This window comes from Dicentrarchus labrax, unplaced genomic scaffold, assembly GCF_905237075.1.
Source record: "Dicentrarchus labrax unplaced genomic scaffold, dlabrax2021, whole genome shotgun sequence".
NCBI classification, from domain to species: Eukaryota; Metazoa; Chordata; class Actinopteri; family Moronidae; genus Dicentrarchus; species Dicentrarchus labrax.
The window spans coordinates 24429447-24454488 of record NW_026136718.1 but is presented as its reverse complement, the minus strand read 5'-3'; the positions used below and the strand labels follow the sequence as shown (position 1 = coordinate 24454488).

At 38.5% G+C, this 25042-nt stretch overlaps 1 protein-coding gene across 1 annotated transcript in view; it reads left to right on the top strand.

Annotated features, from left to right (window-relative positions):
- LOC127350259 (gamma-aminobutyric acid receptor subunit gamma-3) overlaps positions 1-24815 on the top strand; it is a 60826-nt gene extending 36011 nt beyond the window's left edge. Inside the window, exons 4-9 of the mRNA XM_051376695.1 lie at positions 1938-2158; positions 8336-8418; positions 13028-13165; positions 15114-15266; positions 18497-18696; positions 19648-24815. Coding sequence (XP_051232655.1) covers positions 1938-2158; positions 8336-8418; positions 13028-13165; positions 15114-15266; positions 18497-18696; positions 19648-19926 — 1074 coding nt within the window. The 3' untranslated portion in view covers positions 19927-24815. The remainder of the gene's footprint in view (positions 1-1937; positions 2159-8335; positions 8419-13027; positions 13166-15113; positions 15267-18496; positions 18697-19647) is intronic.
- Positions 24816-25042: the final 227 nt, after the last annotated feature.

Sequence of the window (25042 nt, the reverse complement as noted above, 5' to 3'; positions counted from 1 at the left end):
TCTAAAAATAATTTAAAAAAGTTTACTTAGACATCAGCATTTCAACAGACAAGAAATCTTGAAACCATTATCTGGTATTTTAGCACAGTTAGTGGTTTTGCAAGGCAAGGATTTAACACATCAGATTACATTATACAGCATATATTTTTCATACATACTTAAAAGGTGTAGTTGAACATTTTAGGCAATATGCTCAATTGCTATCTTATCTGAGAGTTATATGAGAAGATTGATACCACTGAAAAAAAACTGCAACTGCAGCACCGAGCAGCAACTTTTGTTTGAGGACTTGTAGGTCATTCATTTTGTATTTATAATCAATAACCAACTGTGTGGATCATTGTATTCATTGTAAAAACATCTCATAATGGAAATGGAGTTAATGAATGTATAACTCAAATATCACATGTGCACTGGTCAAATACAACGATCAGTCATAACATTATGAGCAATGACAGGTGAAGTGAATAACACTGATCATCTGGTTATCATGGTACCTGTCAGTGGGCAGCAAGTGAACATTTTGTCCTGTGTTAGAAGCAGGAAAAATGGGCAGTGTGAGAATTTGAGCGACTTTGACAAGGGCCAAACTGTGATGGCTAGACGACTGGGTCAGAGCATCTCCAAAACTGCAGCTCTTGTTGGGTGTTCCCGGCCTGCAGTGGTCAGGTGTCAGAACACACAGTGCATCACAGTCTGTTGTTATGGGGCTGCAGAACATTATGACCACCAGGGTGTCCAGGACTCATAATGTTAAGGCTGATGTGGTGGAGGTGTATGTCTGGAATATGCCAGTCCATCAGCAATCTTTTTAAATACATTTTTCTGATGTTTCACTCACTTTGCTTTTTAAAAGTTTGAGTCAAACTCTGTTGTTTACTGAGCATTAAATGACGGTTCAGGCAACCTCCTTCAAAGTTTTGCCTGGCACACGCCTCCTCCCCTCTCCCTCCTCTCCCCTTCCGTCTTCTTTGTAAGCGGACAGCATAGCCCCACGCAAGTTTTAATGACATTAAAGTGCTGCTGCATGGGCACTCACCTACCGGCATGGACATCTGTCCGTTTTTCAGACATCCTCCAAACAAATGGTAAATAGTCGTTGCCTGACTTGTCAGTTAGTAAGATTTTTACATGTATTTGCCTTGCTCTGACTGCTACTGTGATTTGTTTCTCTTAGTTTGTGTATGGAATAGTTTTGTTATTAGTTTTGACAGTTGACATTTGAAATCCATTAATTGAAACAATGAACAATTGAATATTGATTGAGCCATAAGGACTTGAACCCCACACCAGCACACCAAATAAACAACAACAATAGTAATAATAATCATAATAAAATCATATACTTATAGGGATATATGATTTGGTCTTGTATATTACCACTACAGTCCTGGCTGCAATGTAACTTGGTATGTGCAGTAACTTACATTAACTGTGACATATTTTTTTTTATATACATCACTTAAAATGTAATAAATTATGATTTTTGATTCTTTATCAAAAAATGTCAAGAAAAATTGAGTTGCTGTGGAGGTGCTGACAGGAGCTTAAAACCACAGGCAGATGCACTGCAGCCTTGTAGAGGTTTCTGTCAGCACAATGGTGAGTTAAGCAAATCACTGAGAGGTGGTGGCAGGGGAGATCTGTGCTCGACATACGGGCCGGTGAACAAGTAAAATGATAAATGCTCCCGCTGGCGAAGGTGATGAATGATAGATGGCATACAGAGATGTGTTGCTGAAACCTATAATCCTTCTATTCAGTGTCATTTAAAAAGAAAATCAATACTCTTCAGTTGCAGGAGAAGCTGCTCCTTTCGCTAAGGACACAGAACAACATTAGTGATGTAAAAATGAAATGATATTTTTAAAATGAAATGGCATCAAATTATACCACAACGTACATCCACTTAAATGTTCTTTCATCTTATCTTTTAGGAATATCAAATTGACATCATCTTCGCCCAGACGTGGACAGACAGCCGTCTCAGATACAACAGCACAATGAAAAAATTGACTTTGAACAGCAATATGGTTGGACTTATTTGGCTACCAGATACCATCTTCAGGAACTCCAAGAATGCAGATTCCCACTGGATTACAATGCCCAACCAGCTGCTCAGAATATGGAACGATGGGAAAATACTTTACACCTTAAGGTAAACACAGAACTTATTCCTGGTTAAGTGAAACCAAAGCTACCCTTTTTAGAACACAAAGGCAAAGCTTATGCAAATATTAAAGTGAAAATATTAGAATTATGTTAAGCATTAATGGACAGCATTACAGCTATAAACAACCCAGACTTTTATTTATCCCTAAAAACAAGTTGTATATGTTACACTGTAAAACCAGATGAAACTCAATTTTGTAAGTTAAAAAAACATTTTTGATCAAGAAGCTTCAGAAGTAATATAAAGTGACACTGACTTCATCTGTACTGTGAAAAGAAAATACCTAGTATAAGGTACTTCATCAACTAACGTATCACATTAAAGTGTAGAATGCACAGAACAAATGAGTGTTACTGTAGTTTAGACACCATAAAATAAACCATACCAAAGACAAACCGTCTTTAGTGTAGCTTATTTTATGACTGGTCACAACTATTGGATCGCAATATAAAATATCGCGGATCGCGGATAAATTCTGTGAATCCCTAGCTAATCATGAGGTTCACAGCAACAGGCTAATATCGTTTGGAGAATTTTGAGACTTCTTGGTTCCTTCTCACACATTTACTCACAGTAAATATACTGTATAGACTGATTTATGGGATATTATGTAGCCTGTTTTCTGAATCAACATTTCTCAACATGATTCCTATAATTACCTCACTTAATATCCATGTTCTCTGTAACTATTTAAACTTTCCTTTGGAAATAACTGAGGTTTATCAATGCACCAGTCAGTCTATACTCCATCAGACTGGAGCAGTCTTATTCACTAAGAAACTTGTGTAAAATAATTTGTGATGCAAACATTCCCCAAAAAGAGCAGCGCAAAAGCAATTAGCCCCTGTCATTACCGATTGTAAGTGCAAATTGCCTGCTTGAGCTTTAAGACCAATTTACTAAGGCAGCCACCCTCATGCCCCAAAGCACTCTTTGTAATTGGAGCACTCGACATTGATATAAACTGCTCCTTCAGTAATAATCATCTCTAGACTGTCCTCAATCTTTTTTGGCACTGCCCTTATGTTGTGAGACATCTCCAGATTTTTAATTGACAGTGTTTAAGGACTCTTGTGTGTTTTAGTTGAATGTGTTGTGCATGTGCAAGGTTGATTTGGTCAAGCGCTATAAAACTTCCACACAGAGCTTGCATATTTCTGCAAGAACAAATAGTAACCTCAAGTCACAAATAAAGCCCAGCTAGATCCTCCCCCATGCAGCTCTATTGATATTGGGTATTCAGGGGCATGCAAACTTTGAGGAGTAATATCCGTTGATGGCATAAGAGAAAGACAATGAAATGTCATTGGGTATTAATTGTGCATTGGCTTGGCTGCAGTAAACAGAGATGACATTTTGTGATATCCATGCCTCTCCCACATGCATGGTATTGTCCCATTTCCATGCTTTAATGAGGTTTAAAGATCATACCAGAATTACATTACAAAGATTTTTCTTCTTTTCCCTGTCTTATGTGTCCACTCTTGGACATTACATATATGATTTACAAATTTACTTTCACAACAGGTCCGCCCTAAGCAAGATTTTCTTTAGGGGGCCCTGCTTACTTTGCCTGGAGCCGGGGACGTTTATGTTTATAGTTTAACAATATACATTTTTTTTTCAATCTCTCTCTCTCTCTCTATATATATATATATATATATATGGCAAGAACATTAATGCAAGGAGGTATAATCCTTGCATTACATTAAAACACAAAACACATTTAATGTGCCTTAATTTGATAGAAGTTCATTAAGAATTATGCTCTCAGAACTTAAGTCAGAGGTCTCAGCAACTTCCAAATGGCACAAAGTCTCAAAGTCTTTGTAAACTGCCAACAAGAATAAAACTGTGGCTCAATGTACGAATTTAAAAATATATTTTCAGTACATTTTGACAGGTTGATCTGAAATACTTTATTGATCCCCGGGAGGAAATTTGTTGACAGGAGCAACTGTTAACAGGCAGCATGCACTGTCGGGGCATGCACAGTAATTATAATACAGGGGGGGTTGTCAGATATTTATTTAGCATACATTAATGAGTCCAGCTGTTTGTTGATGGCAGTTGACCAGTCGACCGTGCAGCATGAGAGCGGGTGAAATTATTGGTCTTTTCATTTATGCATCATGTCAGGGGCAATTCTGTAAGACTGCTGCATTTAAATGACCTGACTGCTTTATCCTCACGATTACACAAGGATACATTTCAGTCACACTGGCACTTGCTAACGCTCCTCACTCTCTCTCTCTCTCTCTCTGTCTTCTCTCTGAGTGATGCAGTCAGAGATTCTTGCATATTATATACACTGAAAAAATTATAAACGTAACACTTTTGTTTTTGCCCCATTCGACTTTCTCTATGTACGCCTATTTCTCTCAAATATTGTTCACAAATCTGTCAAAATCTGTCAGTGAGCACTTCTCCTTTGCCGAGATAATCCATCCACCTCACAGGTGTGGCATATCAAGATGCTGATCAGACAGGATGGGTATTGCACAGGTGTGCCTTAGGCTGGCCACAATAAAAGGCCACTTGAAAATATGCAGTTTCACTGTATTGGGGGAGTCTGGGGGGGGGTCCAGAAACCAGTCAGTATCTGGTGTGACCACCATTTGCCTCATGCAGTGCAACACATCTCCTTCACATAGAGTTGATCAGGTTGTTGATTGTGGCCTGTGGAATGTTGGCAGGACCTGGAACAAGCTGTCGTATACGCCGATCCAGATCATCCCAAACATGCTCAATGGGTGACATGTCTGGTGAGTATGCTGGTCATGCAAGAACTGGGATGTTTTCAGCTTCCAGGAATTGTGTACAGATCCATGCAACATGGGGCCGTGCATTATCATGCTGCAACATGAGGTGATGGTCGTGGATGAATGGCACAACAATGGGCCTCAGGATCTCGTCATGGTATCTCTGTGCATTCAAAACAACAATAAAATGCACCTGTGAACGTTGTCCATAACACACACCTGCCCATACCATAACCCCACCGCCACCATGGGCCACTCAATCCACAACGATGACATCAGCAAACCGCTCACCCACACGTCTGCCATCTGCCTTGTACAGTGAAAACCGGGATTCATCTGTAAAGAGAACACCTATCCAAAGGGACAGACACCATCGAATGTGAGCATTTGCCCACTCAAGTCGGTTACGACGACGAACTGCAGTCAGGTTGAGACCCCGATGAGGATGACCCCGATGTACTGCCAAATTCTCTGAAACGCCTTTGGAGATGGCTTATGGTAGAGAAACGAACATTCAATTCATGGGCAACAGCTCTGGTGGACATTCCTGCAGTCAGCATGCCAATTGCACTCTCCCTCAAAACTTGCAAGATCTGTGGCATTGTGCTGTGTGATGGAACTGCACAGTTTCGAGTGGCCTCTTATTGTGGCCAGCCTAAGGCACACCTGTGCAATACCCATCCTGTCTGATCAGCATCTTGATATGCCACACCTGTGAGGTGGATGGATTATCTCGGCAAAGGAGAAGTGCTCACTGAAGGATTTTGACAAATTTGTGAACAATATTTGAGAGAAGTAGGCCTTTAGTGTACATAGAGAAAGTCTTAGATCTTTGAGTTCAGCTCATGATGAATGGGGGCAAAAACAAAAGTGTTGCGTTTATAATTTTGTTCAGTGTATGTTGACTAGCTTAATATGACCTATCCATTGAGGAGGGGGCTCCCTGTACTGGGTCAGAGCCATTGATTGACTTTATGTTTCCCAGCAACTTTATTTATTTAAAAAGATTTATATAAAATGTTCCCCTATTTTGGAATTTATTATGATTTTAGTGTACTTTCTTTCATGTTGTTTTCTCAGACAGGTGTAATGTAATTTCACGGGAACACAAGTTATGCAATTATTAAAGCATCAGGCATATTTTCAAACTTCAGGCTGATGTGTCTATTTCATTATGTTTAAAGAGGTCAAAGCACTCTTAATGCTTCCTGAAGCCATTGTCCATTAAGATAAGAAATGTTACTTGCTTTCTTTTACTGGTTTATAATTGAGGGTCAACAACATATTGGCTGCATAATTACATCCACAGCTTTGCATAGTCTTCAGGGACAGCTCATCTTTAGCTACATCACAGGCAGATTTTCCTAGAATCTACACATAATGACGTGATGTGTGTGTAGCAGGTGTGTTAATACATCATTGTGGAGGCACACAGGGGGAAGTGAGCAGTAGGAAAGATATACAATGTCTATGCATTGTCTCCCCACAACAATGTTTCTCAGTCTTAGTCCACAGAGTAGGTACAGCTGGTCACTCGTCATGATGTCTGCTATGAGTTTTGTGAATTACACGCCACTGACAGCTGATTAAATTAGAAGAAGTGGACGATTCATTTTTCAATTCAGATTATTTCTTACTATATACTGTTTTTGATTTAATGCAAGGCTACAATGAGAATGTGTAAATAGGATAGAATGATGTATAACATTTTTGTATTTTCAACTACTTGCAGTATATTCAGTTATAGTTGTAGATACTTGAACAACTTGAATAGCAGGGATGCAACTAACAGTTATTTTCCTAAATTGATCAATTAATTGCCTGATCTAAATAGCATATCAGTGCCTGAATTGGACCAAAAAAGGTGCCAGTACCCCATTTCAGCACAAACCCTTATCACAACATAACTAATTTGTTTGCTGTTTTCTATTTCATTTATTGTTATTTATTTTTATTTTTACTTTTAACTAGAAAACAAGGACCTTTCTAGTGCTGTTTGGCATTACTACTAAAAAGTAAAGGTACTCATGTGGATAAAAATCAGAAGTGCCAGTACTCTAAGTACTGGCCCATTTCAGACACTGTAGCCGATTGTCAGCAAATACTGAAAAAATTTCATCACAGTTTCAAAGAGTCCAAGGTAATATCCTCAGATGTCGTGTTTGCTTGCATGATCAATTTATAAAAATATAAAACCGGTTGGAGTTTTTGCTTTAAAAATTACTTGAAGAATAATCGATTATCAAAATAGTTGCAGATTAGAGGTACACAATGGACTTTAAAAACAAGTTCTGTTTAGATGAAATATTTCTGACTAAAACACTGACAAAAGTGTTGAAAGTATTTCCTCTCTATTTTCTTTTATTGAATTTTTTATTTGTTGGTTTTATGTACAAGCTTGCAGTTATCTTCTCTGGATCTTTCTGCCGCACTGTTCCTTGGTGCATTACTGCCACTTGTCGTGAAACAGTGTAAAGCAATCGGCAGTGCTTCCCCCTGTGCTTGGCTTGTATAATATACAAACAAAGCATGAAGCAATTCATCACATGTTTGCCTTTAACTTTTTATTGATCAACTTATCCATTAATGGACTAACTGTTCAACTCTGATATACACTGTACATCACGCCAAGCTAAAATCTGATTGCATGTTTTGAAAAATCAGATGCAAACTGGTTAAAAGGTCAAATTGTTGACTTTGATATTTTCTGTCTGGCTCTGAAAAGACTCGACTTTTAAAAGAATGTTTAAAAGAATATTTTCTTACAGGTTGAGATTTGCTGACTACGAATGGCCTTGGGGGAATTCAAGAAGCAATTTATAGAAAAACAAGCTGTAAAGGGCAGATTCTTCCTCGACCTCTTTGCTGTAGGATATTCACTCACAGCTGTCTCACTCTTACTGACTATGGTCTTTGAATTCCTACACTGTAGGTTGATGACTACTAGTTACAAATTGCTGCCCAACTCGAAGCTGAGAGGAAGCTTTTTATCAAAATGAACGTGTAGTACTGCATTGATGCCAACGCTGTCGTCCCATTAAAATACAACTAATTACTTTTATAGATGTGATACTTTAAAAGTCTGAACAAAAAAAATGTAATTATTAGATTTGAACGAGTATCCGGTACAGATAATAAGAAGTCATCAGATTAAAATGTGCCAATAGCTATACTAGTAAATAAAGGCAAATTTTATTATAATAACCTATAAAAACCTTGTTCTGTTAATAGTTATCTTTATATTGTACTGTACTGTAAAAAGTTTTCAATCAATTTCCAAAACACATAATGGGGTACTCGCTCATCCTTAGTATTCATGTGATTTGGTTTCATATTAAATCAGTTACTACTACTAGAGTGCTAACATGTTACAAACTGATTGTTTTTCTTTTCTTTTCAGGCTGACAATAAACGCAGAATGCCAACTGCAGCTACACAACTTTCCAATGGACGAACACTCCTGTCCACTCATCTTCTCTAGCTGTGAGTACACCTTGCTCAATGCAGTGTTCTTCATAGGGCCAGTCTGATTTAGTCTTTTATTCTTGTGCAACAAAATACCATATTTTATGTGGTAGATTTCCAGGGCGTTTCTAGATGGGGGACCTAGGGATTTATTCCAAGCTGTCTTTCAGAGGCTGTAGTGGCCTTCACTTTAACGCTAGAGTGAAGATACTGATATCATATGAAACTTAATGACCCAACGCATCCATCAGTACAACCATGTCATGCTAGCATGTTGGGAAGGGGGCTTTAGTGCTTCAAAGTTAGGCTGAATATTAGTGATGAAACTTGCATGGCCATTTTCAAAGGGATACCTTGACCTCTGACCTCAAGATATCTGAATGAAAATGTGTACAGATACCCACAAGTCTTCTTTTTGCAGAGATACCCGCTTTATGTACATTTTTGAGAAAAAACATGCAGTTTTTAGCATGTGTTATAAATTGAATAAATTGGGAATGAATGGAAAATTAAGACACATACTTGATGCCCTCCCCACTTGAGTCAGTGCCCTTCTTGTGCCATCCCAGCCAAAAAAGTCTAGAAACGGTCCTGTATGTTTCATGTGATTATGTTGGTTTTATTTCTTTCCACACAGCAAGTTACACCTGGGTACAGCTGCTCGTGAACTTAAGTGTCCACTTACAAGCAACTTTGAGTGTTGAAGTGTTGGTTTAACACACATTGATTTTTTTTTAAGTGAAAACGTAGTGGTGGGTGACAATGATGATGAATGCCAAGGGACTGAGGGACAATTCAAAAAACATCCATGCATGTGAAGGCTTAGAAAGTTATTTTAATAAAAGTGAACCAGCAGGGTAGAAAGTGATCAATGTTATTCATGCCACAGTGTTTAGTTAAGTTTGGTTTTCTGTCAATAGTCACTTTTCTTGTTGGTCCTTCTTCCAATACGCATTTTATGTTATGTTAAACGGAGGAACCCACAAGCGGAACACAAACTCGGTAGGTTATAATTTCCAAAGACAGGCTTTATTGAGAACCAGCTGATGAAACGTGATGTGAAGCTCCTGCTGGCAGTGGTGAGAGGATTATGGCTGAGATCCAGGCAGAGTAGAACTGAAGATGGAGGCAGTGTGGCTGATAGAAAGGAGCGGGCAGGTAGCTGAAGTGAAGGTGAGGATCCTGAGGCACAGGAAAAAACAAGGTTAAGTTTCTCAGCACAAACGGGGAAAAAACTTATCTTAAAGTCCTCTAACTGGTCAAGAAAGATACTACCAGGCATGTAGAGACAACAATCAGGCAGAGAGTAGATGAAGAACCAGGGTTTATATACTGCAGGACTGATGAGTTGATGGCTGGCAGGTTTGAGCAGTCAGACAGATGAGTAGGTAATCAGGGAGAGTTGGAGGAGTCCATCAAGAGGAGTAGTTGCAGATCTTAACTCACTCATTTCAGTCTCCCCTTTCAAGTGTGAAGGAAAAACTATGGTGGCCACGAAATGCGCAATCGCCCTTATCATGTTGGTAGTGTTTGGTTTGGTCCATATTATATTCCATTTTTAAAAATAGATCCTCCTAAATGTTACACACTGGACCTTTAACTTGTGATCTCAAAATAACAGCATGAAATAATTGCCAACACAGCCATTCTCAACTTCTGCACTTGAATAAACAATGTAATTATTATAATGAACCCTCACAGTTTATCATTACCAAGAAGCAGGGTACTAAAATGTATTCATTTGCAAGCCATTATTGGAAAGCTTCTCACATTCAGGTTGGTTTGGTTTCATACAGAGCTGTTAATAGAGCTATGGAAAGAAACTGCATTTAAATCCACTGAACTACCAAAGTGCATAATCATCAGTAGCAGACGTTTCCCCATTACAAAGTAAAAAGTATACAAGTCCATAATTTTATATAATATTAATGAAGCCGATGTGTTATGTGCTGTGGATCTACAGATTCTCATAGAGATCTATTATCAAGATCACAGTGATTTAATGTGGTATTAGAGCTTAAAACCTGCTCACTGCACTGCCACGTCTATGGACTCATCCTGCTGTAATCCATCAAACCCATTTCCTTACCTAAGGAACTCATGATTCAGACATTACACTGGTTTCCATGACAACGTCTCTGTTTTCTGATTAAGTCAGATTTGCTTATCTCTAAAGCCATCATGTCTCTGGGGGATTGGAATAATTAACTGAGTACAATGCAAATATGAAGCATAGTTGAATAGACAGAAGGAGGGAGTAGAGCATAGACTCTGTAGATAATTAGCATACTACATTTGGTAAAGCTTGTCAGCTAAATTATAAACAATGTTTACAGTCTTAAATCATGACCTGGACAAAAACATGTGATTGGCTTCATCTAATGCCAATTAAATCACTATGTGTTATGTAGGCTCATAGGGATGAACATACAAAGACATTATCACCCAACTCTGCAGTTCTCCTCATCTCTTCTGAGTATTTTAGCGTCTTCGGCTCATTATTTTGGTTTTACTGTTTGGGTTCACTCTCATTGCTCTCAGTAACCTCATTTCCAGCTGCAGCATGCAGCTGTTTGGACCAAAAGGCTCAGATAAACAGAGTGTACTGCACCGAATGGCAGGCAGACAGAGAACCGTCTAGCTGGTGAACATAATGAAGCATGTAGCAATTTACTGGCCACAGGTTTTCCTTCAGAAAGTGGTTGAGACCCACAACAGAGCTAAAAGCAGATTCAATATTAGATTTATATTCTCCAGTTTTCAGAAATATTCGTTCAATGCTAATGTTGCTCTGTGGCTGCTGGAGATGAAAATAGACGCCTGTTTGCTTACAATATACCACAATAACTTCAATTAATATAGCTTTACAGTAAATATAAAACATAAGTTTAAAAAGGACTTCTAAAGGTTGGTAGTACCCAACTTAAAGCTGCTATTCTTTTAAAACATGAAGATATTTTTGGACCAGTATTTTCATTGCAGGCTCACCGGCTTTGTAGTAAATGTGATTCAGTGAAAACCTTTGGTAACTCAATGCAGAACAATGTCCTGAGAGTGTACTATTATTTATTATTTCATCAGATTATTCTTAAAGATACATTAATATGTAAGCAGTCTTTAATTGTTAAAGCTGGCAGTGGTTGAGCTTATGTTATTATTTCATGTGCCGCAACTAGTGATTATTTTCATTATTGAACAATGTGTTGATTAATCAATTAATTCTTTTGTCTGTAGTGTCAGAAACTTGTGAGAAATGCCCTTTATAATATCCCAGAGCAGAGAATGATCATCAAATTGCTTGTTTTGTCCAACCAAACCCCAAAATGATTCGGTTTACTGACATTTATGACAGATGAATCACTTTTAAGAAACTGGAACCATGAAATGTGATTTTCAAAGTCCGTACTAACTGACTTTAACAGACTAATTGTTGTAGCTCTAATGACCTCCAGTGGATAGTTTAATCTGCCACAATGCATCATTTTTTATAAACTTTTCATATGTTTTGTATGTTAAATCTTAATTTATAAAGTAACCAGTAATTATACATGTCAGATACATTTGGAGCATTAAAAAGTACAATATACACTCAAGTAAAGTAGAAGTACCTTAAATGTGTACTCAAGTAGAAGTAGGTGAGGCAGGCCAACACAAATTCAGTTACAACTCACAACATTTAACTCCTGAACATTATCAAATCAGTTAAATACCTGACAAATCAAGGTAGCTTATCACATTTACCGGGCTTCCTACAGTAAACGCCTTCCCAGCTCCAGGTCCTGGTGTGACCTGGAGAGTCTAACTGTATGCATATAAAGCACTTTTATTTTGAAAGGCACCATGTCCTCCTTTTAGGCTCATGTGCATTAAGTCTTAAGAATATTATTCATTTATAAATGCGTCATGAATTGTGCTTTGAGCCCATTACTAATGTTTTATGTAAATGGTGTACACAATATTGCCAATCCAGTGTTGCCATTCATAAAAGTTTACTTAGTTAAAGAGCTATTTTCAACAGTAAGCTGTTATTTTCTGATCATTTTGAATCTGAGTAGTGATTGCTGAATCTTTAATGACATCATTAATAGCAAATGAGAGAATGTGGCAAATGTTAATGGAATTCATTCATCAAGAATGTTTGGAAACAATTAGCAGTTTGGGCTACATCTTCCCTCACAGTTAATGTTTTTGTTAATTGAAAGCCTATTACATCAAATTGCTATCAGGCAAGATCATAATTTTGTTAGCTTTTCTACTTAAAATGATTATGTGTCTGTTTAAGACAGGAAAGATCCAGGCTAGTGCGACACCAAAGCACAAATGCAATCATTAACCCATCATTAACCTCACATGATCGATTGTAAAAGCACTCCAGGCTCCGTGTGTATCATGTGAAGGTCAGGCCCAACATCAAGATGGATTCAGTACATTATTGAACCAAAGCTTTCATTTAATCTACTTTCCTTCTGCCTCTGTCTTCATTCCAGACTGTCTTTTCATTAGCCAGCCTCCAGCACAAGACAAATGTTGCTCTGGGTGGCCCTAGGTCTGTCTGCACAGGATATCCATCATTAGGATGTGCCATGTAGCACCAAGGGTCACAGACACATGCTCTGTGTAATTGCAGATGGATACCCACGAGATGAGATGATTTACAAGTGGAGGAAGAACTCTGTGGAGGCGGCTGACCAAAAGTCTTGGCGTCTCTACCAGTTTGATTTTATGGGCCTCAGAAACACTACAGACATAATCAAGACTACAGCAGGTAGGATCAGTCTGTTGTACTGTTTCTTCCTCATATAAGAAACTCACTTTGGTGGCAGAAATCACTTTCAGTTCATTATCATTCCTTCATTCATTTATTGTGCAACAAGTTGTGTTTGTGACAACTGTAGGCAGGGTTTTTTTCCTAGCATGGCAACAGACTCATCCAATCATAGCAAACCCTTTAAAACCATCACCAAGATGGGGTCACTGAGGATTTTTAGGGGTGGCACACAGAGTGACAGACTGAATGCTGGTTTGCTGGACGTATTAGCTCTTTTTGTTGTTTTAGAAAACAAATGGGAAACAACATCAATGAATGTGCATTAGCATTAGTACTTGCCAATTGAATTCAGTTTGTAAATGAAAAAATAAAAGCCCCTGTTGTAACCATTAAGTTGATTCCAAGATCCATTAGTCAGACCCAGACCTGCCAACGCTTCCATTTTTCCCGTGTTTCCTCTGTATTTTTAGGCCATCTCCCAGAACCCTCCCGTTTTGTTGCTTCTCCTGGGTAACTTGCATAGCCTCAAACATTATTATCAATAATCATCATACACAGATCTATAGAGATTATACAGGTGTTGTATGTCTGACGTGACCCAATTTGTCAGATTGTGTTGGAATGTGACACAATCCACACACCACGTACAATTTCAGTCCATCTGTCACTGCAACCTGGCAACCCTCCCCCAACCTAAATGTTGGCAGGTATGGTCAGACCACTTGCTTTCTTATCATCACTTATGTAATATCATCTCCTTGTTTACACTGAGCATGCAAGAAATAGAAAGTACAAGTCACAAAAAATCTATCTCTCCTCTTCTCCATCTGTCGTTTCCATCTACTGCATTGAATCTTTTTTTAAACCACTTAAATTTGCTTTGCAACTTTTTTGCAAACTGTTTTGCAGGTGTCCCACTGAGACAACTTTTCTTATTACTTTAACACATCGTCATGCTCCAATTTAGAAAATTGTAATATATCAGATCTGCTGTTAGCGCTATCCTTGGTGAAAAATACATTGTGTTTCCTGTAACGGCTTCACAATAAAAGCAATGGAAAATGTTGACTAAGCATTAGCAGTAACTTCATACGGCTCTGAAACTGTTGTAGCAGAGTGAATAGCAAACAGTGAGTCTGACGTCAGTGAGAGAAAATTACAAACAGTAACGCTGGATTACATGCATGTACTGTTTCCTGTGAATCCCACATGCATAAGTAGGCATGGGAATGGCGGACTCTGCCACTAACAATGAAAACTAGGACATAGAAAAAAAAGATAATTACGTAACGTAAATACATTAAATGGCTATTGCTAAAAAAATTCCCACTGAATAGTTTAAAAAATGATTTCATGAAGATTTTGTGGATTATAACTTTAAAATGTGTCACTGAAACCTCTCTGAGGCAAGTAACTGACCACATATGCATTTCCGTAGCTTGTGTGCATCAAAAACATAATTGTTACTGATATCCAGTTCAGGTTTATTGTGCAATTCAATAGAGTCCACCTTAAGAGGAAGCTGTATGTAATCTGCATAGAGCTGACTCAGCTCTTATATTTTTAGAAATGTACATATTTTGCATATAGGATTTCACATTAATCTTAACCAGACACTCAGTGCCAGACTAAACAATACCAATGTGCAGTATGAACTTTAAATGTGTAGAAAGTGTACAAGTGTTTATATATTGCTTGTAAATGCTAAATGAGGGGTGTTACCAGGATGTTAGTTATAGACAAAGTTAACACATAGATCAATGCTACTACATTATTCATAATTCATGCAGGACTTTCAAAAATGTCCACCCTAACCTGTTTGGGTTATTTAGCAAATTTTTATTACAGTTTTTGTACCAGTGCCTACAGTGACTGGACACATATGTCTGTAAAGGTTTACATCAAGTTGTGTTGGTTGGTTGTGTTGGGTTTTTTTCACACACAGGTGACTATGTGGTGATGACAGTGTACTTTGACCTAAGTAGAAGAATGGGCTACTTCACCATCCAGACTTACATCCCCTGCATCCTCACCGTCGTCCTCTCCTGGGTGTCCTTCTGGATCAAAAAAGACGCCACGCCAGCCAGAACAGCTTTAGGTACTGTGGTCTCACACACTATTTAAGTCTGGAAGATTGCTTTAAACTTCAGCTGTAGAGATAATTGGAAATACTGATGTAGACATCATCTCAAGGTCCTACTTCTGAGGTTTCCATTAGCACACTCTAATCATGTTATGCTTTGAATTTGCTCCATCTTTATGTGCTGTTATCTATACTGCATGGGTATTTGTTTGTCACTTAACTTGAGTCACTCCATCTCCTTTTTTCTGTTTTGTTATGCTCTTTCCCTCTTTTGTGCATGCTCTCTATTTGTTGTAGCGCAGTGAGGAACATTTTGGTGAAGGTAATTGATTTCATCAATTTTTTTCCCCCCACTCTGTTTACATTTTATCCATTAATCACATTTCTGAGTGAGGCTGCATTTGCCCAGGCTTTCAATTAGTTTTTTCCTTGATCCTTGAATTAAGGAATTTAAAAGAAATGCTAGTTTATGTACAGCAATTTCAAACTTTTAGACAGGTATTATAAAATTATAAGGAATGTGCCTCTTTTGAACAGTACTAATGACTGCAAACTAATGACTGTCTTTGTTGATTTTGTTATAAATATTTTTTTGTGTATTATTATTTGATTTTCACTCAGCTCTTAATGGAAACAGTTAATGTGCTGGGCCCCCTCTCAAAAGTGACCCAGCCTCTGTATTCCATACTGTACATTCACAACTGAATCAAAGGTAGAAAAAGAATAACGAGTGCTATTAATCTAATTTAAAGCATCTGGATCAATTGCATGCAAATCGGGGGAAAGAATGGAGGTCATGAATGGATCTTAGATGAATCCATGCTGAGCCAGTGTGACAGTAAGGACAAAGTGAGTCAGCCAAGGGCAGCAAACCTTTCAGCTCAGGTCTGAGCCTTAATATAATTTAGTTAGAGTACCAACTTGCTCAGTAGGAAGTTATCACGCACCATACATGCTCAATCTTTTAGGAAAGTCACATACTCCACACCAGTGGCGGAACTAGACTTTTATACAAGGGGTGGCCAGAGGGTGGCCAAGGCTTTATGAGGGGGGCCATATATTAGGCCTAATAAAGGAAAATCCTGGTAGTACTGATGTTGACACAATTTTTTACTTTCTTGACTGGAAAAAAAGGATGGATGGAAAGTGGCTGGAGGAAATGGACATAAGTTTCACTTTCAGTTTCTGGCGCAGCAATTAAACTGGGGTGGCACCCAGGGTGTCCGATCAGGTTCCAGGGGTGGCCAGTGCTACCCCAGCCACCCCTTTAGCTCTGCCCCTGCTCCACACTGGAAACATTTATGTGTAACATATGATCTACAGATCCTCACAATTTCCTCCACATTAAGCTGTCGGTAAATGCTTCTGAGAGTTTTCCTCTCATCAAACCTGCTGTTCATTCTGTCATTTAGAAAACTTTCAAATCTTTGCCACAGCATTGGCAGGAGGCAGGTAAGTATAATCACTGTGGCAAGCAGAGGCTAAAGGAAAAGTGTGAGATGTCCGCCTGAAATAGATGGGACCAGCTTGTTACCATGGGAACCTCAGTGAAACAGTCACAGATGTTTTTTCTTATAGGCATCTCTATAATGCTAATGGAGTAGGAGATGGGAGAGAGGAAAGAGTGAAATCATACAGAGATGCTTGAGGAATAGAGGTTTCTCTCATGTCTGTCAATCTGAGTGACATCAACAATAACTGCTAACCTAGCAGCTAAGTGACACTGATAAGATAAGGATGTGGTTACTTTTACCACAAATACAATTATTAAAGAGAGTAAATCAAGTAAATCTTAAAGCTTCACTAATCAATATTTATAAAAATGGATCTAATGTATGATCTACGTGTAATGTGAAAGAAGATGCCGATAGCGATGAACCAGAAGGTTTTAGTGTCTTTCAGCTCATCGTTTTGGTTTTATGGCTGCCACTTAAGTGTTTTGTTTCACTCTCACTGCTTTAATCAGCGTCTCAGAAGCAGCAGGCAGCAAGTGTGAACCTATCATGACATCAGCCGTTAGTGGAGTAGCATTTTGAAACCACAAGTTTGGCATTATGGCCGTTGATGTACGGCGGTTTTGCGGAGCCAGCGGATGTGACATACTGCAAGTTGAGCTGCTCTCACTGGCTGCGCAGTTTCAACTCCTCCGTAGCAGGAAACAATGGCATTTTCCATAGTCACACACCTTCTCCTATTACAGCTAAAGAGTACACTTAAATATGTTTCTGAAAAGATTTGAGGCAAGAAAATAGACAATGCAGTAAAACAATCTTGACTTATATTTGATCAGCACTGCCTAGTTTGGCAGTTTGATCTGACTTTGGTGTAGTGTGCTGGACAGACTCACTGAGAATGACTTCTGCTGGCCATTAGAAAAAATGCAGGTTTATGACACTTCCGCGTTAGACCAGGAAGTGGTTGACAGCTGTGCTCACTGTGTTTATGAAGGTGAAAAATTAAAGGAAACTCCTGAATGAATGAGTGGAGATACTTAACGAATGCAAATGCTTTCATACAGGACACAAGTTGGAATAAAAATGTGAATCAATTAAACACCTTTGGGAGGAGGGATAAGGATACAGAGACTAGGAGGTTTGTGTTGGTTTTTCCTTTTAACCATCATCCAGAAATACTTTAATAATCCCCGTGGGGAAATGCATCCATCTATATACTGAATGATAGTAGTATTAGTACCTAATAATATAATAAATAAAAATGTAATACTCTTATGCCCATATTGAGTACATGAAGTCACTGTGAACAACCCTCCTCTTCACACTGGCCACAAAGTCTTTCTAGCTAGCTTCTTGTTGATGCAAAAATGTATACATTTGAAGTTAATGTGAGCCTTTAGCACTCTTAGTTTAGTCTTAGCCTCAGTCTTAGTTTAGCCAAATCAGGTAGGTGTACTCCAAAGTTACACTTTTTTTGGTGATGGGATTCTATATGTTTTGTATTGGACACATTTCAAAATATTAGGCAGGCTACGTGGGGTTATCCAACAAAATTTTATCAGCATAAAAACTTACAGGAACAGTACAGTCTCTGCTCCGGAGATTAAGACTCACTGCAGTCAACACCGTTTTCAGCTAGTCTGCTATCTCTTCTCCGAAAACCAGTCCAAGACAACATCCAACTGAAGTTTTCATCTCAGTTGTGAGTTTGTTAAATAAAAACCTTGTGGATTTCCATTATTACCTGTGAGCAGTGCCTAAGATGAGTCTGTCCTTTCTTTTGCCCTTCAGGTATAACCACAGTGCTGACAATGACTACCCTCAGTAGTGTGGCCAGGACGTCACTACCCAGAGTGTCTTATGTCACTGCCATGGACCTTTTCGTCACCGTCTGCTTCCTGTTTGTCTTTGCTGCTCTGATGGAGTACGCAACGTTAAATTACTATTCATACAGCGCTCGAAGACCCAGCTGCATGGAGCCGAAACGATCGGTGAGTTGGCCTTCAATCAGTTTTAGATACAGATCTGGCAATAATACTCAAAATCACCTAATAGTGAACTCATAATGATACATATAATAACATTTATATTTGAGGTCGCATGTATGAAGACTTATATAGAGGATTACTATCACTTGTTACAAAAGTTGCTTTTCTCTGATGGTGCTTTTGGTTTTGTTATCACAAGACAGAAGTGAGAAAACCTTTCAGGGTTGAGATGATGTGATGCTGCCCTTTATAAGCACTTCTGATAAGACTGTTACTATTTTAAGGGACACTGCATCAGTCTGAGCAAGCTTCCAAGACAGACGGGCCTTTTCTAGCCCATCAACAACTGAAGGAAGGGAGAGTAGACTGTCAGCTCAGAGCAGAAAACCAAAGCTCTAATCTGGAACAAAACTTTAAAAATATACACTATAGGCCTATATCTCATCAGCCGCCTTGAAAGAATGTATGATTGTTAAAAAATAAAAAATACACAAAACAGACATAGAAGTGTATAAAAAGAAACTAAACTCAGAAAACTCACCTCTGGTGTCACATTTACAGGAAATAATCTGCTCAAAATTCATCCAAACTGCTGGTTTTATACAAACTTCCCTTATTGTGTTTTCTATTTGGGTTCATTGTACAGTTAATCACTTAGTCAGGCGTTGTTTAGGGTCTCTTAACCAAAAAAGTTGGGAACCACTGGTTTATAGACTTGTCTATATACTACAGCATTATATACATAACAGAATTCCTGAAATTCAGTTATGGCTTTTCGTTTTGTGTTCCACACCAGGATTCTCTGTGGCCTCTTCCACCCACACATAAGACTCATTTCTGGGGGCACCACTGCTCTGTTCAATACAAACACATTGTTAATGTGAAAAAGAATCCCTAAAAAACAACTAATCTATACAAGGAAAAATTACACTTTTTGCTTCCTCTCCTTCTCAGAACTATTCCGTCCTGGATGTGAGACCTCCGCACACAGTCATCACTTTAAACAACTCCATGTATTGGCAGGACTTTGAGGACGCTTGTGTCTACGAGTGCCTGGACGGAAAAGACTGCCAGAGCTTCTTCTGCTGCTTTGAGGAGTGTAAAGGAGGAGCATGGAGGAAAGGACGCCTCCACATAGATTTACTTGAACTGGACGCATATTCGCGCGTCTTTTTCCCCACCTCCTTCTTGCTGTTTAACATTGTCTACTGGGTAGGCTATCTCTACCTTTAGCACACTGCAGGAGCCTGTTTGGTCACAGAAGGAGGACAACACAGTATAACAGGATAAATTCAAGATTAATTAAAAAAAAAAAAAAAAAAAGGTAACACCAAATAAACTCTTTCCTGTGGTACCTGAAGCAGTCACCCGGAGATAAAAAGAGAGGACAGGGTGTGTCTGCAGGGCTGTGCCGAGCAGAGATTTCTGCCTCTGTGACTTCAGGTATGAGAATACAACACAATACTGATTCCCTTCGATATGCTGTACACAGAGGGAGGACAGGATGGACTGTGTGCTGATGACAATTTGAAGACAAAGAAGGAAATGTGCTTTGCACTGCTACCCCAAACTCTCAATCAGGAGGATGACTTGTGTTGTAGGGATTGTACTGGCACGTTATTATCCAGCCATCAGTCAAATCCAGTTGATGAAAATCCAAGGACATTCAAACCATTCATAGTGCCTTCCTCTGGAGGGGTAGATACTATCTGCTACAATAATCAGGGAATAATGATTTATAAAAACTAAAAAAAAAAAGAAGAGCCTGGCTTTGACTGATTGTGGCTGTTCTCATTCAGAGCTTTGAGTTACAGCCATTTGTTGTAACAACCACATGTAAAATCATTTATCCCCTCACACTGACTTTCAGCCATTAGGCATGACTTATTCTTCCTGCTTGCAACACTATTAGTATCCCTATATGGTAAAATAAATAAAAGGGTTCCCAGGGAAGAGAATTATTTCAATTGACCTTACAGCAGAATAATAGTATGTGTTTTGTTGGTATATCTTGTTTTACGTCAAATATTTGAACGGTTCTTTGTATTTTATTTATGTTTGTGTTCGTACAGGCACAGCTCTCTCATCAGGGTGTCCTGGATGTGCACCCAGGGGCTCGAGGGACAATAAAATGATTATGGGAAAGTACTAGCCCAATGTACACGTTCATTGATATATTTAAAAAAACAAACAATTTCCTTTAAGGGATTGGTTTTGGGATATTTGGGGAAATATATGTCTTACTTGCCAAGAGTTTGAGGAGGAGATTAATAGCAATAATGTCTGTATGCTAATATGCAGCTATAGTCAGCAACTGCTTAGCTTAGCTTAAAGACAAAGCAACAACAACATTTGCCTACAAGCATTTTGGCTATTTTATAGAATAAACAAAGAAGATATAATTAATGTTAATTAATGAGATTTAAAATAACTTTGGAAGGCTAGCTGTTTCCTTCTTTATGCTAAGCTAAGCTAACTGGCTGCTGGCTTTAGCTTCATATTTAGCATACAGCTGTGAGAGTAGTATCGATCTTCTCATCTAACTCTCCGCAAAGAAGTGAATAAGCGTATTTCCCAAAATGTCAAACTATTCCTTTCAAAGAAATGGGCGTGTACTTTTTTTTACTCAGCATTACTGTAGAGGTTTTAGGGGTTGTAAAAATACATTTTGGGTTAAATATAATTACAGCCACACAGAGGTTTGTTTTGTCTACCAGCTGCATTGTCACAGATTGGGGCCCTCTGAGATAGAACACCCAGGGAACACAGGCAGCCATGTGCATAATTCAAGTGTTATTTTTCTAGATGTTACACATATTCACACCATGTATTGGTGTTGCACAGCAGCCACTTCTTGCCAGAGCTCTTAACATGCACTAGATGAAGTGAATAGGCAAAGAATAGTGTTTCTTCTCTCAGCCGTTGACTGACAAACTGACAACCACCCTTCAGTTCTTCTCGAAACACAGTTGGTGAACGGGACGCCCCAAATGAAATATAATGGGTGTCATTTGTACATTACTGTAGGCACAAATATGATAATCCCACTCATTTGGATCACTCCTCTCTGTTTGGCCGTTGACTCTTGTTTGCATGCAATAGGCAATTTAACACTACCCTGAAGAAGTTGTAATACGTTCGGAGATAGAATTATAGTTTTAATATGGACTGTTTGTAACCTAATTTGATTTCCCTGTTTAGATTTGGCATTAGCAACCGTTGAATTGCCTTAGTGTAGCCCGCCCAGAGCTGAGATGAACACCAGAAATACAAATTTACCTCTGATAATAACCTCAGCATGGTGAAGACCTCACTTCAGCAAAGACTACTTCTTTGCCCTGGGCAATATACTTTAGTAGAACTTTTTATATCCCTTTTTTGAGCTGTTTTCTTTTTATTATATTTGCAATGTTTGTGCCAAATATTTCACATATGTGCCCAGTCATTTATGTTTTCAGGCAAGTTTTAACAACCCTAAAATGGTCACACTATTATGTTTTGGTACTGCACTTAGTATAGTGGTGTAAAATAAATAGTATAATGCTAGCTTTTGAATTATTTAGTATTTAGCGATTGTTGGGGGTTGATGCTGCGTTCACATTGTGGCAGTATGCCGTAGATGGGAAAGTGAGCTCATTATTTCCAACAGGAGAAGAATAGTATACTCAGCCAGCACTGGAGCAAAGTGCCGCCTACTGTGCCTGCAGACAAACAAGATGCTGAATGAAAATGGATGCAGCCACATATGTTAGTGCACCTGTTCATTGCGTCTCCTCAACAAACACAAAGTACTGATAGCAGTTCATCAGACTGTCTTTCTGTGGTTCTTTTCTTTGGCAACATGGTAATTTATACAAGTAATCATACTCAATAATACTACTACTAATAATAATAATAGTTAATAACAAACTGTAATCTGCTACGCGTGGCATTTTGTTGGCCACAGTGTGAATGCAAAACTATTGTTTTATATCACGTTTATGACCCGTGTTTGTTTTGCAGTGTTAATTGATTCATTACTCTGTGGAGCCCAGATGTTACACAGTTCTGACTCCCTTCTGCTGACAGATGAAGGGCGATGCAATAAGGTATTCTGAGCGGTGCTATACTTAACAATAACTCTTGCATTACCATGTTAGGATCAAACCATTTGTGGGGCATTTTTGCCTTCATTAGACAACTGACTGAGAGAGGGTAAGGCATGTGACAGAGATCCCACGCTGGTTCACCTTCACCAGCTGAACCACCAGGATGCACCCGTTTGTAAGTTTGTAATTCTGCCAATATAAAACTTAGAACAGGGGCCTGACTGTTAAAATCATACTGTCAACTAAACTCATTCTTGTCTCACTCTGTATTTCAGGCAATAGTGTCTAAAACACACAGCAGCAACAGACACAAGAAAGCTCTTGCATCATTTAGCTTTTCTTGAGTAAAACTCAAATGTATGAGGTCAAGAGTTATTGTGAACATGGCTCTGGTGGGTCCTTGAAAGTGAATTATTATCACATTTTCTGTAAGATCTTATTGAGGCAATTTAAAAATATTTTGTTACATCAAAGATCCAGATTGAAATGATATATTGTCTAATGGTTAAATAAAAACTGTAGATTGGATTTGTTGTGCAGGTGTTACTTTTGACTTAAGGGGTTTACATAGAACATTCATCTCTGTGATGACAGACAAAATGAATTCACTGTACCTTTAAACTGACACAACAGATTTTCCATTGGCTGTGCCCACCTCTCCCTACGTGCTATTTGAAGTTCAATAAGACTAATTCCCACCCTCCCTCTCATGTTTGCTTTTGATTTTGCATCATGTTGTGGACAGTCCACATTTTTCAGTATTATCTTTGAGACTCTGGGAAAGCAAAGGGGATAAACACTGGGAGGGATTCAGGCTGGGATTTGATCCTAGGCCAGTATGAGTGTGTGGCTCCAGACTGAACCAGTCAACCAGCTCTGGCCACCGTGTCATCTGTGCCGAGGATCAGTAGGATTATGCAGATGGGGCATGTGAGGGACAGACATATAGACATGAAAACGTATCTGTCTGCCACTAATGTGCTATGTAAATCCCTTGTAAAGAAAGTTGTGTGTTTTTGTGATTCAGAAGTTTTGTAACTATAAACAGAGAGAATTTTCAGTATTAGTGCAGTTTTGGTGACTTGAAATACAATAAACTCAGTGCAAACACTGCATTGATTCTAAGCCACATGCAGTAAGTATTATTGTGATGAATAAGCCAAAGACATTTTTGTTTCAGTTTATACACTGATGGTTTGAATCATGTTCGAGGAAATTGTTGTGTTTTGGGTTTAAAAAAAAAAAGAGTATGGCTTCAGTTGTATTCAGTGCAGTACTGTGAAGTGTCATTTGGTTTGAAACTATGAGCGTAACAGAAATAATTAGCCTAGAAGTGCTCTAAGATTGGTTGATGTCATTGGCCAGTTCATCCACTCTTGTATTATTTGTGGCAGAAGTCTCACTAACAGCTACTGTACGTGCTGAAGGGGATTTTGACAAGTGTCTCTGCTGCTGTACACAAAGTGTATTTCTACCACAAGCTTTCATTCTTGTTATCTGCAGTGTATTTCAACAGTGGTGAATCATGTTTCTGTTGACATGTATTATCTCCTATCTAACTTACTCTATACACAATACTCAACTGTACACTTTTTCTGCTTTGTGTTTTCATATTTGTGGCTTCAGTGTGACATAGATATATCATTACTCAATGGTACAGTCAAGTGCAAGTGTTGAGATTGTACTCCTCAGCAGCGTGGTGTCCCGTGAGTGGGGTTGTTTTCATGATTTTGCGCCTTCGGCTCCAGCATCTACAATCCATTTCTGATGGCCCATGCTATTTTCATACCTATGGTTCTTTTTATATTTGAAATGTGAATTGCTACCAAGGACCAGAAAATATGGAATAAAGTTTTTTCATAAATGTACATCATTGCAGTCAGTTTTGCACTTTAAATGTCTTTTGTTTAAATGCATTTAAATTGAAGCTATTTTAGTATTAGCAGAAATGTGCCTCCTGATAGACTGTATCTTACCTCAGCTGCTTGTTGTACCCCACTGGTGTTTTGTCAAAATAAATTTTGGAAAAAGTGAGCACAATGGGACCTGCCTTCAACAAAAAGACAAAATGTCTGCCAGTCTCTATCTGAGCAAAAATGTTTAAACCAGTTATTTCCTGCAGATCCTTCCAGTCAGCATGTGAGAGGAGTCATATTCAAAGGAACTAATTCTTTTTTAACCTAAAATCAAAACAAACTGACCTTGAGTCTGTCTTCAAATTCAATTGTACATTGAAATCTAATAAAGGAGGAAGAGAGTAA